Source organism: Budorcas taxicolor, chromosome 7 (genome assembly GCF_023091745.1).
Source record: "Budorcas taxicolor isolate Tak-1 chromosome 7, Takin1.1, whole genome shotgun sequence".
Taxonomy (NCBI): domain Eukaryota; kingdom Metazoa; phylum Chordata; class Mammalia; order Artiodactyla; family Bovidae; genus Budorcas; species Budorcas taxicolor.
Window position 1 is genome coordinate 60,336,470 of NC_068916.1, and position 17,355 is coordinate 60,353,824.

General features: G+C 41.9%; 2 protein-coding genes across 4 annotated transcripts in view; both read left to right on the forward strand.

Annotated features, from left to right (window-relative positions):
- AFAP1L1 (actin filament associated protein 1 like 1) overlaps nucleotides 1-5,087 on the forward strand; it is a 67,474-nt gene extending 62,387 nt beyond the window's left edge. For all 3 annotated transcript variants that reach the window (XM_052643115.1, XM_052643116.1, XM_052643117.1), the window contains 3 exons: nucleotides 439-617; nucleotides 2,405-2,533; nucleotides 4,000-5,087. In XM_052643115.1, coding sequence (XP_052499075.1) covers nucleotides 439-617; nucleotides 2,405-2,533; nucleotides 4,000-4,023 — 332 coding nt within the window. In that variant the 3' untranslated portion in view covers nucleotides 4,024-5,087. The remainder of the gene's footprint in view (nucleotides 1-438; nucleotides 618-2,404; nucleotides 2,534-3,999) is intronic.
- A 3,582-nt stretch (nucleotides 5,088-8,669) lies between these two features.
- Nucleotides 8,670-15,506, forward strand: GRPEL2 (GrpE like 2, mitochondrial). The gene is made up of 4 exons (XM_052643119.1): nucleotides 8,670-8,745; nucleotides 10,976-11,129; nucleotides 12,225-12,306; nucleotides 15,141-15,506. The coding sequence occupies exons 1-4, from the start codon at nucleotides 8,672-8,674 to the stop codon at nucleotides 15,503-15,505; spliced, it is 675 nt and encodes a 224-aa protein (XP_052499079.1). The 5' UTR covers nucleotides 8,670-8,671; the 3' UTR covers nucleotide 15,506.
- Nucleotides 15,507-17,355: the final 1,849 nt, after the last annotated feature.

Below are 17,355 nucleotides of genomic sequence, written 5' to 3' on the forward strand. Positions count from 1 at the left end.
TCAAGAGGCTTTTTAGTTCCTCTTCACTTTCTGCCATAAGGGTGGTGTCATCTGCATATCTGAGGTTATTGATATTTCTCCCGGCAATCTTGATTCCAGCTTGTGTTTCTTCCAGGATTCACTTTAACCTCTGTGACCAGAAAATGAGATACAATTATGGGCCAAGTCTAAGTTATGTGCCAATCTCCTAAACTGGAAGTGAGGTCAACCCCATTCAATCTATAGGGAAAGAGAGGGGAATGGGGAAGTGGATAGTGGGCAGATAAAGACCACAAAACCCAGCACAGAGCTAGAACTGCAGGGCCCACGTCTATCCCTTAACCAGAAGTAAGGCTAGAAAGGCCCTCTGGGAAGGCAGGTTATGGCCTGTGGGGCTGCGAAACTTCCTGATATTTCTGGCCAGGCTCAGCTATTTCTCATAGATGTCTTTGGACACAGGGGCCAAGTTAAAGGCTCTTGAAGAGGCTCTGGCCACTCTGGAAGCTCAGTGTCGGGCAAAGGAGGAGCACCGGATCGACCTGGAGCTGAGGCTGGTGACTGTGAAGGAGCGCTTGCAGCAGTCACTGGCAGGGGGCCCAGCCCTGGGGCTCTCCGTCAACAGCAAGAACAAGAGTGGGGTGAGCTGCACCTTAATCCCCTCACATGCTACAGGCTTTCATGATCATCCTTTGATGGGTAGGAGCTATCCTTATTTACAAATGAGAAAGCTAAAACCCTGAGAGGGAACATGTCGTAAGTGGCACACCTATGAAGGGGACTCTTTGGAGCAAGTTCTCTGGCCTGTGTTCTCTCCACTGAAGCACCACTAATTGACTTTTTATCCTGAATGTAATCTTAAAAGTGGCCTTGGGGTTATTGATAATATACTATATTGAATAAAAACAAACTTGTATTGATAAATTACCACAGACTAGTGCAGCATCTTAACCTGTATTATTTCACACAATCTTCATAGCAGTCCAATGAGGCAATATTATGTGTATTCACCCTATCTGACAGACAAGAAAACTAAGGTTCAGATGTTGAAGTACATGCTTAAGGTCACTCAGCTAAATGGGAGACAGGATCCCAAACCCAGGAAGTCTGACTCCAGAGGCTTGCTTTAGCCATTGGTACAGACCCCCTCCTGGGATCCCCTGTGTACCAGGCCCTATCCTCAGGGCTTTGCATCCATTGTCTCTAATGCTTCCAGCAACCCTCATGTTGAATGGGATTTTTTCAGGGAGAACTTCAGTGACCTCAGTCTGTATCAGTGTCTCAACCCCAGCACGACTACTAGTAATTTTGTATAAGGCCTGTCATGTGCATGTAGGATGTTTAGTAGCATCCCCAGCCTCTACCCATGTGATGCCAGGAGTTCCATGCTCAGTTATGGCAACCAAAAGTGTCTCCAGAAATTGCCAAACATCCCCAGGAAGGACAAAACTGTCCCTATTTGGGAACCATTGGTCTAAATTACCAACAGTCCCATCTGTTATTTTGCTTCATGGCACTTAGGCACAATTTGTGTGTGAATATATATATCTGAAAAGTAGTAGAAGTGCAATAAATGCTTGACAAATGAATAAATGTTTATACCTGCTTTTAGACAAGGAAACAGTATTCCTATTGCCATCCAAGGTCAGGCCACACCTCATGACTCAGAAGCCAGAGCAGTTTCTTCTACTCCTACACTTCCTCTCCATGCGGTCATTTCCAACCGCATTTACAGAAAAGCTTAGAGGCCAGGGACAAAACAATTTCTGAGAATCACAGAGGGCTGCTGGAGGAGTAGAAGTGGTTCCCCCATCCCAGATGCTTCCTCCCACCAGCATGCCCTGATGTTCACATTCCACAGAGCTTTTCCATCCACTTTTGACCCTTGTGATGGCCTTTGGAGAAAGTCTTCTCTAAATTCCCTACAGGCTTAACTATTGGTATGTCACATTCAAGGAACTACATCCAGCAAGATACTAAGCAATCACCTGAAAGTTTTAAGGAATAAAGGCAGTGTAAAAAACGTGAAGGAATGCAGGAGAGAGGTTAAGAGACAGGACTGTGGGATTTAAATCCCAGCTGTCTCACTCACCAGCTTTATGGCCTTGAGCAGTGACTTGACCTTCTCATTTTCCTTATCTGTAAAATGTAACAACATAATAAGCATCAGCTTTATATATAACTGAAAAGGCTAAATGAACTATGACGATTTATGCGATGTCTGGTGCACAGTGAGGATTCAGATACTTTAACTTTGGTAACTTTAGTCATTTAATCACAAATTTACTCCAAGACCCTCAGGTATTTTGCACCACTTACCCTGTTTGAGGCTGACATATTTGGACAACGTCTTCTACTTGCATTCTTTGAAGTGCAGGCTGTGTGAGTACTAGACCTCACCAGTGTAACTATCTCTTGTCACCAACAGGAAACTGCAAATAAACCCCAGAACAATGCCACAGAGCAACCTCTCCCTGTCAATTGTGTTTCTGAGCTACGGAAGAGGAGCCCATCCATCATAAATTCCAACCAAGGAAGGGTGCTACAAAAAGCCAAGGTACCACGACAGTTTGGCTAATCAAAATTCAGAGACCTGGAAGCTTCCTTTCTATAGAACCTCACCAAGAACAACAACAACAAAAAAACAGCTAGTGAGAAAGACAGAGAATTGCCAATATATCCATGCAGTAAAACTCATAAACTTTGCTCAGAAAGCAAGACCCTCAAATCTCCTTTGGAACCTATTTACTCTTTCTTAATACAGAATTCTACCAAGCTTTGGTTTCTGAACCTACAGTATGTCTTGAGACAAGAAAGGCCCCATTTAATAGGTGAGGAAACTGAGTAAAGGGACTTGCCCAAGGTTATGCAGGGCATCACTGAGAGAGCTGGGATGCAAATCCATCTCTTCCAGTTCCAAGTCAACAGCTCACTCCATGAGACTGAAGTAAAACTTGGGGAATTCTACCTCTGAAACTTGGGGCCAGCTGTGTTCCAGAACTTTTTGAATTTTAGAAAGGTAATGTGGTGCATATACTATGTATGATGAAAAACCCTAAGTTCTCAGGAGGTACTCTGTAAGCAAACATGTTGATAATTCTATAGCAAGACACAAACATTCACAGCACATTAAATAAAGACTTCAAACGACCTCATATCAGGTCAGGTCAGGCCAGGCCACTGAATCTGTGCCAAAACATCTGAAAAAGATTCTGGTCTCAGCTGTCTGGTTTCAAAATTGCAGATAAGAAAGTGTGGTCCTGAAAACAAATACCTGAGCATTAGGACAGGAGATAAGAGAAGTAACCAGCCCAAGGCCAGACCACCTAGACTAGACATCAGCAAACTTTTTCGGGAAAGGGCCAGACAGTCAATATTTGATGCTCTGTGAACCACACGGTCTCTTTCACAACCACCCACCTCTGCCATCATAGCAGGAAAGTAGTCATAGACAGTATGTAAAGAAGTGGCTGACATGTCAGTGTCCCAGTAAAACTTTGTTTATGAACACAACTTTGAATATCACATAAATTTCAGGTGTCATGAAAAAAATTTTTTTTGAAATATTAAAATCTGAATACCATTCTTAGCTGATGGGTCATCCAAAAATACGTAGTGAGCCAGATTTGGTCCATGAGCCAGAGTTTGCTTCTCCTTGATCCTTATGGGCCACTGGATGAACTCTGGATTTTGTTCTAACATAATGAAAAGTCATTGGCAAATTTGGAGCAAGGAATTCTGGGGTATGAATTACATTTTTAAAAGACCATTCTGGCTACTATGTTGAAAATGGATGAGGGGATAGAGAGATCAGTTAGGAGAATTTTGATGAGAGATTAGAAAAGTTTAGTGGAGGTGATAGGAAGTAGCTGGTTTTGGAGATAGAGAAGGAGGATTTGCTGCTGAGGATGTGGAAGATAAGGAAAAGAAAGAAATCAAGGATGTTTTTACCTTGTTTTCATCCTGCAAGTTACACCCGAATATTCAACAAACCGATTTTTTTCCTGTTTTTCTGTTATTCAGGAATGGGAAATGAAGAAGACCTAGAAAGAAGATGAGGATTTCATCCAAAGGAAATAACACCTTGTCCATCCAAGGCGAAGCCTTTTTCACAAGGAGACATCAGAAGACTGGAAGTAGCCTAAACTCTCTGGCCATCCCAAAGACCAGCCTTTATTGTCTGCATGATTATAGGGTATATGGGAAGAAAAGAAGTAGAAGAGGGAACTAGAAGGCATCCTTATAACTCTACAGAGGGTGGAAATGGGAAAGGAGGGAGACAGAAATCTCTACAGTTGTAAAGGTTTTGTTGAATGTCTTTGCCTTCCCCTCTGAAGAAGAAAAATGAAAGCACATGTGAATAAGCCATTCCATCCCCTTCTCAGCACCCCATTCCCAGTCCATAGGAAAAAGGAAGGTCTTGAGGCATCGGTGGTACAGTACAGAGAGATGGGACTTGATCATCTGACAACACCTGTGCCAAATGGATTCACACTGGGCATTACTGACAGTCTCTAGGCAAAACAGGCTGAAAAATCAATACCATTATCCCTACTCGCATGAAGTGAACAAAAACTACAGAGATTATGCAAATTCTACAATCATTCCTCATGACACAGATTCTAGAATCCCAGATTTGAGTGTTTTCAAACCAGAGATCTGGCACAGAGGAGGTTAGCAGGCCAAGAAGTTCAGCAGCTGACATATTTTAAGCTCACAGTGCTACTCAGAAGCACAGGTTTCTAATGTCCACAGAATGTTGCAGGCACTGTAAGGTGGGATCATTGCTATCAGTGAAGTTCCCCACCTAATGTATACGGCACTCAGGCTCTGGGAGCTATGATTAGAAATCCAGGTGATACTCTTTATGTCTTTAACCTTACTTTGCACTTAGAGACCCACCAGTCCACCCTTTCAACCCTACTATCAAGTAAACCTATCACCGAAAACCAAGAGGATGGTGGCTTATTTATGCCACAGGAGTGCTAAACTGTTTATAAAACATTTGATAATTTTATAGAAGAGCAAGGACCTCAAGTCCCAGGCAGTCTTCTAACTGTGCCATTCGTTACTTTCTCAACACTGTAGGCCCATTTCAGGCCTTCACCACCTTTCCCTCCAATAAAGATAAAAACCATTTAAATGCAAAAGCTCAAAGGTTAACTCAAGGGGAAAGAAAGGAAAACCTAGAGAAGCCTCTGGACACTCTGGGCTGCACACACTTTACTTACCTAAGGCTTTACACATTTGAGCCTCACCCAAACTGTATCACCCTCTGAGGAAGCAGCAGACCAAAGCAAGCAAAATAACCTGACCAGAAGCACCCATCTACCAGCGGCGGAATATGAGGCTTATATATGAGGAATATAAGCCTGGATCCAGACAAGGCTGCTCGAGCTCCGCCTCTGCCATTTAACCAGCTGTGACTCTGACCTCTGATTGTTTTACCTGTGAAAACCACGTTAACAACACTACTTTTCTCCCAAGACTACTGGGGGGATTCAATGAGATAACACACAGGAAGCATCTTGCACACTGTCCAAGAAATAGAAAGGTTCAGCCATAGTGGTTATTAGCTAGATAAGAAACATCTGACTCAAATTTTGCATCCTTTCCACTGAAGAAATGACTTTCACATGGTTTTAACAACCATTAAAGGCTAAAAAGCAACCAATCCATAATTAACATCTTTCATCCAAATTCCACCTGAGTGTCTTCAATGACAATGGAGCTCACATAAACTGCACTGCCAGTGTTCTTCCTTAAAACATAGATCCTGGAATGGCACCCAGCAATTCAACTGTGTATGTGATGTGTGTCACATTCTTTCCTATAGTTATTTTTAGTTATTTTGAATGCCTTTTCCCACAATAGATCTTGGCTCTTTGAAGGGGTTACCCTACAAAATTAATAATTAACATTTACTGAGCACTCACCACGCATCAGGCACTGTTAGCCATGACTGGCTTACAAGACATACAGCCCGTGCAGTCACAGAGGGCCCCATGCCTAGCAGGGCTCTGTGCTTGGTCTCAGAGAAGGTAATGGCACCCCACTCCAGTACTCTTGCCTGGAAAATCCCATGGATGGAGGAGCCTGGAAGGCTGCAGTCCATGGGGTCACTAAGAGTCGGGCACGACTGAGCAACTTCACTTTCACTTTTCACTTTAATACATTGGAGAAGGAAATGGCAACCCACTACAGTGTTCTCGCCTGGAGAATCCCAGGGACGGGGAGCCTGGTGGGCTACTGTCTCTGAGGTCGCACAGAGTCGGACACAACTGAAGTAACTTAGCAGTGCTTGGTTTATTGCTATGTTACCCACTCAGTAATCTTGAGCAAAGGGCTCCACACTTTCCTTTTGCCTTTTATGTAGCCAAAACCTGGTGCTAATTACTTCTCTAGGTATTTTCCCTTTAATCTTCACTAAAACCCTGTGAGATAGGTTCTGTTATCCCAGTTGTCACAGTTCAGAAAATGGAAGCCCAGAGAAGTTAGGTAACTTACTCAAGTCCACATTTAAGACGTGGTGGGGAAAAAAAAAAAAAAAAAGTGGTGGAGTTAGCATTTGAATACATGGAGTCTGACCCTAGAATCCCCGTCCTCTTGGTTCCAAGGTTCTATTTCACTCATGTCCTCCCTCCTTTTGCACTGCAGCCTTCAGAAGCACACACGCACCTAATGAATGGATGCAGCACGCCTGGTATGTAACTTAGCTACGAGACGTTTTAACGAAATGGCTACAGCGTGGATGCCACTTCTACTTTGGTTGTTTTTTTTCAAAGTGTAGGGCTTTTCTAAGGTGGACTTGAAGCTCCATCCTCCCCAGTACTGCACAGCGTTTAGATTATCAGATTTCTAGTATTACTGTATCCTCAGTGGGGGTCCTTGAGCAGGTTCACCAACCTCTCTGAGCCTGTTTTCTCCTATGTAAAAGAGAATCATGATCACTCCTTAACCCATGTTTTCCTAAGGTCAAAAGGAAACAGAAGGTCGCTGATTATAACACATTTGAGCCAGGCCTTGGATAGAATATAAGGCGACTCCAGCTTTCTCTTTATGGAACTCACAAACAAGCAGAGAAAAACTATGACTCAAATAGCTACAGTACGAACGAGCCACGCTAAGGTGAAGATTCAGAAGAAGGCACACTCCTCCTTCCTTAAAAAACTTTTTTTGACGTTAAGGACTATCCAGTAACTAGTCTGGCAACTCCAAGTGTCCACAACTCACAACCTGTCATTTTCCATACTAAATCTCTCTAAAATTCATCCATTTCTTCCCATCTCGACTGACACCATCCAACTTCATTAATTCATTTAACAAATACTAGAGCATCTACCAGAGAAGGAAATAGCAACCCACTCCAGTATTCTTGCCTAGAGAATCCTGTGGACAGAGGGGCCTGGTGGGCTGCTGTCCACAGGGTCACACACAGTCAGACACGACTGAAGCAAATTTGCATGCATGCATTGGAGAAGGAAATGGCAATCCACTCCAGTATTCTTGCCTGGAGAATCCCAAGGTCAGAGGAGCCTGGTGGGGTCGCACAGAGTCAGATACGACTGCGTGTGACCCCATAGACGGCAGCCCACCAGGCTCCCCTGCCCCTGTACTAGATGTAAGAAATCACAGCTGTGAACAAGGCAGACACTATCATGAAGCTTACACTAAGAACAAAAACCAAAAAACTGCTGGATATACCTAAAATAGTAGTTACTTTAGATCAGGTGGTTACAAACGCCTCTCTGGCGAGGTAATCCCAGGACAGAACACACCCCTTCCCTGCAGCTTGTCTCCCCACTTCTTAGACCCAGTCTCCTCCACACTACGGTCAGTGACCCCTTAAACACGTAATGGCACTGTAACATTGACGTTCTTTGGACAAAAAGATTTTGAACAACTATGAACAGACCAAAAAAAAAAAAAATCTCTGCCCTAATGGAGTTTACACATTAGTGAGGAGAAAAAAAAAAAATTACACATTTCGAATCACAGTAAGTCAAGGGGGAAGGGGGAATTGACTAAAAAAGGGAGCGTGAGTGGCAAGAGATGAGGGTCAGGCTTTGACTTTTAATTCCTCACAGGCCCTGGCTCTAACCACGGTCTTGTGTTGCTCCTCCGCCTCCTCCAGTACTTCAGTCCCTTACTCGCAAGGCGCTCCTTTTTGACTTTGCAGATGCTGTTTCCTTCTACCTGAACCACTTGCCTTCTCTTTTCATTTACTCGTTACTCCGCTTTCAGTTCAAACGTTATTTCCCCTGGGAAAACGCCCTACACTAGGTCATATCGTATTCTAGGGTTCCGCAACACCAAGCCGCTCGCGTTTAAATAAGGGTCATATTTTGACCTTATATGGTGTTTGCACCTTGTGTAAAACTTCATGTAAGCTCCTTGAGGGCACAACAGTTACTCTCCGTGGTCGCCGCGTATTCCTCGCCTAGCACTGAGCCTACTCCCTTGCCATAGGAAACCAACCTACCCGTGGAGCACGCCAGGGACCGGAAGCGTTGCGTTGCTTATAGACCGGGTAGGGAACAGCACAGGAGCAACCCGACAAGTGGCGTTCCCATCCGGGGCCCTAAGAGAAAAACGCCCGCGAAGGCTGCTGGGAAGCGTGGTTTTTGAAGTGATAGCATAGCTCGTCATTTGGAGCAAGTGCGCATGCGCTGCTTCCGCAAGCCGAAGTGGGAACATGGCCGCCAGGGTCCTGTGGGCGGTCCGTCGGCGGATGCGGCCCCTGGCCGTCCATGCCGCGTCCGAGAGCAGGTAAGCGACGCAGGTGGGGATTGGGAACTTGAGGACAATGAGAGACGAGCGATCTGAAGGGGCAGTTTCGGGCTGGAGGACGAGGAGACCTCTCTAGCCTCTCGGCCGCTACAACTGGGCGCTCACGGGCCCATCTTACAGAGCGGGAAACTGAGGTTCACAGCCGCGCCTCCTTGTCGGGCTGAGGTACGTTGGAAGATCCGAGGTCACGCCCTCGGAGGTGGGAATTGTTCTTCCGACTGAATTGGGGACGTGCCCTTCCCGCCCCTTTCGCCAGCTTTGGTGCCTACAGGTGAATTGGGATTCTCTCCTAGCACCCTGTATGAACATAGTGGGGAACCAATATTTAAGCTTCCCTTTTCCTGTAACTGAAAGGAGGGCGTTGGACTTTGCCAGACGGCCCTTCCACCTGCCTTCAGGAGTTTAAGTTTTGGTTGCTGCTTTTATCCATCGATTGCAGCAGCTTTTTTTGATCACTTATCTTGCCGATTGCAGAACTATGGGTAGTTCTTTTTATTCTCCCGTTTAATTGGGGGAAACTGTGGTTTAGAAATTTTGAGTAACGTCTCCAAACTTAAACACTCATGAAGTGATGGAATTCAGACTGAAAACCAGTCAGGGCTGTAGAATCTGCCCTTTTAATTAGTGACCAACGTTCGTTATTCTCAGGGACGATTCCCTGTTCACAGTTTCTTTACCAGAAAAAATAAAAATTGATGAGTAGGGGGATGGGTAAGGTTGAATCTCTGAAAAGTAAATTACGGTGAAATCCGAAAATTTTGCATAACTATTTGTCGCTTTTTTACCATAACACACCTGACCCAGCACTAGGGTGAGAGGTATAATTCTGGGTTTCAAGCTTTTTTTCCCTAATCTTTTTGGCAGTTTTTGGTGTAGGGAAGTGATGGGGAGCAAAATGGTTCCTTCTAATAAAATTTTCCCCCACTCCACTTCTGAAAGAGTAGCAATTGAATGAATCCACCACAAGTTCCCTCTTTCTCATGACTTGGGCCCTAGCCATGTTCGCTTCCACTGGCCCTGAGGATATTTTGACCTATTTTTAATTGGATAAATGTTTTTTAGGACTTTAGGAGGAAGGATCTATTTCACCCTGTTTGATGACCACATTTTCTGAACTAAAAATTGGTAATCATGTATAATTTGACATAAGATTATATCATAATAACTGAATTCGGTACCAGCATGAAAGATAAGAAGTAATCTTGACCACACACTTATACTGGTGGTTCCCTCTTCCCTTTCTTGAACTAAACTCCTTTACCCCTACTAAGCGTTCATTTAGATTTCACCTTAGTGGCCACTCTTCAGTATATGCCAGTTTATATAAATAAACTATTTGTTTTAAAGACCTTTAGCACCCACAGATTTTCCTGATGGTTTTACTTCATATTAAATTATGAGGACCCAGGAGGTATAATGGAAACTTCCTTGAACAGGGGGTTCAAAACTGCTGCAATCCAAGATCTACAAACCCCTATTCTAAAATGTTTATGTAAACTGAACTACATATCTATATAATCTATTTCATTCATCTGTTCACAGTCCACAACATACAGTAAATGTTTTGTAAGTTTTTGATTGATTTGATTTTACATGGTAAGTTCCCAACTCATTTTCTCTTAACGCAAATTCTCTTCTATAAAAGCCTTTTACTTAGAGCTTGTAAAAGCTTTACAAGCTTTTTTTTTCTTGTATATCAAGAAAGCTTTAGAATTCTAGGCCTCACTCCCATTTGATAAGGTACCTTTATTGGGGTTAATTTTCCCCATTTATAAAATGAGAGACTGAACCTGAACTGTATGGCTTTTTGTTTTCAATTCTTGCTTCTGGCATTGTCCTGCTAGTTCTAGGTACTATAATTTGATGTTCTCTTGCTGACTTCTGTGTCCCCACTTCCAGCTATTTCTACTGCCTGATGCTCAGTATCCTGATTCAACAGTAACTATGTGATCTTGAGCAAGGCATAAGCCTCTCTGAACTTCGGTTTTCTCATCTACAAAATAGGGATGATAATAGTATTTATCTCACATATTGTGAGATGAAAAGATGATTTAATAAAATCTTGTCAACTGTGTCTGGCACTTAACAAGCACATTATAAGTGTTTGTGTTGTTACTGAAACTGAAAGCACTTTGTCTAGAGAGAGTCAATCTGGGAAGCATTCCAGTCTCTGAACTTTGTTATAACTTTGGCTGTTTGTCATGGCTAGGGGATGGCTGCATCCTTTCAGCACTGCCACTCAGAGAACCGCTGGTGAAGACTGCAATTCTGAGGACCCCCCTGATGAACTGAGACCCTCTCTTGCAGAACGAGCCTTAAAGCTAAAAGCTATTAAACTGGAGAAGGAAGTCCAAGATTTAACAGTAGGTAGATTTTATATTATCTGTTCATATAGTCTGAAATATATATCATATTTTCTATTATCTGTTTATGTTACCTGTAGTCACATCCTCTCTCTGGCTTAAATATTCACATAAAGTTTTTTAAGTCAGTTTTTTAAACAGTTTCCTCTAATTAGCTCTTTACTCCCTTTTGTTAGATATACTGAGCAAAATAATCTGTAGTAGTTGAAAAACATTGCCGACTACGGATACTCATCTTTGCTCAGTTTCCTGATGTGTCACAGTACTTAGATATCTGATATTTTGGTAGTTTCAATGGAGGTACAATGCCTGGCATGTAGTAGACACTCAATAAATATTTGTTGAATTAGTGTGGTCATTTATCATTTTATTCTGCCAGTCAGACTCTGTCTGGTTTAATGTGCCAGTACTGTACTGACAGATTTTGAGAAATAGAGTAATTCCAAAGCAGGACCACCCAGAAAGGGCAATGAAGTTAGAAAGTGTGTCTTATGAGAATAATGAAAGGAACCAGGGATTATAAGAATGAAAGAAAAAAAGACTAAAGAGGCTAAATAATTGCCTTCAAATAGATGACATATTTTTTTAATACATATTCATTGGCTGTGCTGGGTCTTAGTTGCAGCATGTGGGATCTAGTTCCCTGACCAGGAATCGAACCTGGGTCCCTTGCATTGGGAGCATGGAGTCTTAACCACTGAACCATCAAGGAAGTCCCAAGATGACATATTTTTAAAAACTTACTCTTGGTTGTCCTAGAGTTCAGTTCAACAAAAGAAAGTTGGAGGGTGGCAGTGTTGGCTGAAGATGGAAAAAAAAAAGCTTTTTCTGAAGATAATGAGCTTGAGAACAGCTGTTATGGGTTGAAACTGGCAGCCTAAATGACAGCCTGTCAGAACTGTTGTAAACAGAGATTGCTTCTCTGACTGGGAATTTGGAGTAGTTGATAAAAGATTCCTACACTACTCCTAATGTTTTTGTTTGTTTTAATAAAAATCTATACCAAGGGTGAAATTTGTAAAATAAGCAAAAAGTTTCTTTTCCACCAATAAGCATTTGTTTTCTCATTGTTTTGACTTTGCTTCTGATGCTCAGGTGAGATACCAGAGAGCTGTAGCTGACAGTGAAAATATAAGAAGGCGAACCCAGAGATGTGTAGAAGATGCCAAGATATTTGGTGAGAGATTTATTAATAATAAAAATATTTTTTAGTTTAAGGGCACTTACTAGCAGTTCTGCACACTGAACTTAGCAAAAAACACATCTTAACCAACGTATACTGTACCCTTCCTCTATTCCCCTAGGCTTTCTGTGCTGCTTATTGGAAATGTTGGGAAATGAACCATTTGCTAAAATAATGTTTGCCTTTATTTTCACCAGACTTTTGTTATTTTTCAAGCATGTACAGTTATCTTTTCAAGCATGTACAGGCAATTCTGTTTAACGAACAAGTGAAGTGAATCATTAAGATGTTTAGAAAACAATCCGAAAGGCAGACACATAGGCAATCAGAAATGCTAAAATTTGCTTCATCTAAGCAAAACTGGTCTATATCCAGAATGCAGTAACTGTGTCTCCACCAGACAACTTTCACAACTAGAGACAAAAATCATTTGCGTTACTGTCACTGTTCTACAGCTTCAGTTCAGTTCAGTCGCTCAGTCGTGTCCAACTCTTTGCAACCCCATGAATCACAGCACACCAGGCCTCCCTGACCATCACCAACTCCTGGAGTTCACTCAGACTCACGTCCATCGAGTCAATGATGCCATCCAGCCATCTTATCCTCTGTCGTCCTCTTCTCCTCCTGCCCCCAATCCCTCCCAGCATCAGTCTTTTGCAATGAGTCGACTCTTCTCATGAGGTGGCCAAAGTACTGGCATTTCAGCTTTAGCATCATTCCTTCCAAAGAAATCCCAGGGCTCATCTCCTTCAGAATGGATTGGTTGGATCTCCTTGCAGTCCAAGGGACTCTCAAGAGTCTTCTCCAACACCACAGTTCAAAAGCATCAATTCTTTGGCGCTCAGCCTTCTTCACAGTCCAACTCTCACATACATGACCACAGGAAAAACCATAGCCTTGACTAGACGGACCTTAGTCGGCAATGTCTCTGCTTTTGAATATACTATCTAGGTTGGTCATAACTTTTCTTCCAAGGAGTAAGCGTCTTTTAATTTCATGGCTGCAATCACCATCTGCAGTGATTTTGGAGCCCCCCAAAATAAAATCTGACACTGTTTCCACTGTTTCCCCATCTATTTCCCATGAAGTGATGGGCCCGGATACCATGATCTTCGTTTTCTGAATGTTGAGCTTTAAGCCAACTTGCTGAGTTACAACTCAAAGACTCTCAGACCACATGGAATCAGATAACCCTGATGGCTGTGCTAGATAAAATCTATTTTTTCACTGATGGCATTGAATAATCTTTTTGGTTCATTTCAAAGTCTCTTAGAAATCTTTTCCTAAATGTACCGCATCTTGTTCCAAATCTGTTCATGAAACTGTTAATTGAATAACAGAGATTCAAGGGTAAAAGGCCATCTGCGATGACTTGCTATACTCACAATTTAATATGGAGCATTATACTTTTACTGCACATAGAATGGAGTGCCTGAGGGGCCCTTGGATACTATTTAGTCCAGTCTCCTCTTACAGGCAAGCTAGAAAAAGTTATTTGACGTCAGATGTAGATATGAATCCATTGATCGGTGATCCCTAATCTATTTTTCTTTCCCTTGTATCACTCATACTCCTTCCTGTTCTCTGGATTTTATCTGCTTTTTATACACGAGATTCACTCTGTTCGTGTCCCATCCAACGCCATTCCTTTGGCTTAGCCTTCTAATTCTCATTCAGTGCTTTAGATACCATGTTTCAAGACTCTGAGTAAATACTAACCCTGAAATTGTATTCCTAAATAACTCAGTATTGACCCCCAAATGTGTTTCTGATATTTCATCCAAGTTTTAGTCGCATATTTCCAACTATCAGGGCTCAGCAAACTGCAGCCTTTCCATCCGGACAGTATGTACCTGGGAAATCTCTCCTCTGTCATTATCTCTTTTATTGGCTGCGTGTTTTGATACAGGGCCTTAAACTTGTCCCTGGGTTAAAACTAGATCAACAAAGTCCTTCGCCCTCACCAGCTCCTACCAGGGCTTTTGTGTTAACACACAAAAATGATATTCGTTATCATTTCTATAAGAAAAATGAAGAATGCTTCATTGAAAGTAATGAGATTTCTCAACAACTGAGTTCACTTTTATAAAATTTATGTGACTCTAAAAAAATTACACAAGCTTGGTGGCCTGTCTCCAGCAGACAGAGTGATTTCCTCACAAACAATAAGATATAACTTTGTAGCAGGCATTTAGAGACGTACCTCATCTATGGAGTGTATTTCTTTCCTGTTCCTGTTTAGCTAATCCTCAAGAATAAACCACTCCTGTACTCCTCCTTAGCACAGTCTTGTCAACTCCTCTTTTATTATTCCCCCATCAATGAACGTCTTCTTCCTATTGAGAATGCATGCCTTAGCACAAATGAGACAGGCAGGAATTTTCAAAATATATGTAAAGGTGAACAACTCACTAAAGGTGAGTTGTTCAGTCACTCAATCACGTCCGACTCTGCAATCCCATGGACTGCAGCATACCAGGCTTTGCTGTCCTTCACCCCATAGATAAAAGAAGCATATAAAACTAAGTCAAGTTTTTAAAAAGACAGGTTTCTGAACCTTTTGTACATAGTCTTACGTAGTTCTTGGGTTCTAATGATCTTCCCCATCTCCTAGGCGGCTTCCTAGTCATATGTCTCTAAGAGAAATGTTGGCTCATCAGTTCAGTTGCAGGGGTAATCACTGGTGATGATCCTCGAATCCCATGTAGCAATCTTTGCATTTCCTGGGGTACCTAGTATACCAGCCACCTCTTTGAGCCTTCCCCAAAATCTGCCCTCAAGAACAGTGATTTCCTCACAAACAGTAAGAGTGTCTGGTTTCTCTGTAGGAATTCAGAGTTTCTGTAAGGATTTGGTGGAGGTTGCAGACATTTTGGAGAAGACTACAGAGTGTATTTCTGAAGAAACAGAGCCTGCAGACCAGAAGCTCACTCTGGAGAAGATCTTCCGAGGATTGTCACTTTTAGAAGCAAAGCTGAAAAGTGTGTTCGCCAAACATGGCCTGGAGAAGATGACACCCATCGGTGACAAATATGACCCTCATGAGCATGAACTCATTTGTCACGTGCCAGCTGGTGTTGGGGTGCAGCCTGGCACCGTGGCATTCGTAAGGCAAGATGGCTACAAGCTTCATGGCCGCACCATTAGACTTGCCCAGGTGGAAGTGGCAGTAGAGTCTCAAAGAAGACTATGAATGGGCCCAGAGGAACTGCATGTTCTCCCAGAGTGCAGTCACCTGTGATTCCTTTATTTATTAAACTAGGTTCGTATTGTACATGAGGTACTTCATGTGATCTGTTTTGGATTTAGTCATATTGGCTTTATTTGAGATAATCTGTTGATTTAATGTGACCTGTTTGGTCTCATCAGAAGTCTTGCCATTGGGCATTTGAACAATGTGACAAGTGTTCCTGTGGCCTTATCAAAATGTGTTTAAGAAAATTATTTTAAAATTGGTACTCTGATGACTTTCAATCGAAAATCTTTTTTAAAGGTGGAAATGAGTGTGTGTTTATGTGTTTTCAACTAAATGTTCATTTCTGGTCCCTATAACAGAAATTGAATAGGATCTTGAATTTGGTGGGAAGAGGAGGTGGTAGGGATTGGTTTAACATTTGGGTACTGAAATGATAAAGCTTTATAGCTGTATGAATTTAAACCATTTGGATTGATTTTTATGCACATAGATTTTCAGAGCCTACCCTTTTCATTTTATTTTTCTTCTGTCTTTTGTCCTTGCAGTTTCTGCCAGGTGGACTTCATATTCACACTCATTTCCCTTTTCAAATCCTATTTACAAGGCTAAGGCCCCAGGAAAGACTTGGAAGACAGAGGTTGGCAAGAAATCAAGATACCAGGTCCCTTGTAAGCAAATCTGGCCAAGAAACCTTGTGCTTTCCTTGCTGGGTTGTCTTCAAATTATTTTCAGCCTCCCTGGGTGTATAATCATTTCAGGGAAATTGAGGCAGCCCCAACCACTAATGACCTAAACTGGTCTATGCAAGTAGTTTACCACAATTTCTCCTTCCACTGGCCCTTAAATCCTCTGCCACTTTGTCAGATTTATCTTGTGATCCTTGATTAGATTATGTAGGGAGGTGGTCAGGACCAAAAAATGTTAGGTTCTTATGATTCCTCACTTCATTTAGTTATAATGGGCTTGGAGTTTTTGTTTTGTTTGTTTTGGGGGTTTTTTGGGGGGTACTCAAAATTCACTACCTCTCTTACATTAACTAGCTTTATATCCTAGTTTTTTTATCTGTCTTACGTCACATGTAAACATCTAGCTCCCCTTTTATGTACTGACCTCCTAGAGGTCATGAGCCTATGTGTATATTTTTTTATTTCAGTCTTATAGATAGTGTTCTATAAAAAATTTATTCAGTAAATGAGTTAGTGAATGATGATATATATATCAAACATTAGAAAGGGGATCTGTATAGATATTTTAATGTTAGAAGCTGCCTTAATGATCTATCTCACCCTTTCAGTTTCTTCAGACTATGTGTGAAAACATAGTCTTTTTAGGACTGGACTCAAAGAAAAAAAAAAATCTCTAAAACTAGTAAACTAAATTTCAGTGAGAACTTAAGTAAAAAATAACTAGATATTAACTTCAGTATTTAAGATTCAACAGTTCTATAATAAACATGCAAATATACCCTCAACAGACAGTTAAATGTTGTTAGGTGTCCAGATTGTCCAGGTTTCGGTTTAAGTTACTTTCCCATAAAATAAATCCATTTCTTCTAGAACTCTATGACCCCATTCTGTGGGGTGGTGAAACAGCCTCTTAGACATCATAGATAGCTCTAGCACACAACACAGATAGGCATCAGCAAAACCATCCCCTAATGGGTACTGCCACCTCCACCAGATTTAGACACTTAAAAAAACAAGTACATACTTCTAAGATGCAAGCAAGACTGGTGCTGAGATTTTAAAACCAGAACCTCTTGGCATTCCACTAAGTACATCCTGTAAATGTAATGAGCAGTCAGTTTCACAATGGGAATTTGTTTTGTTTTTTGCCTTCATTCCTTT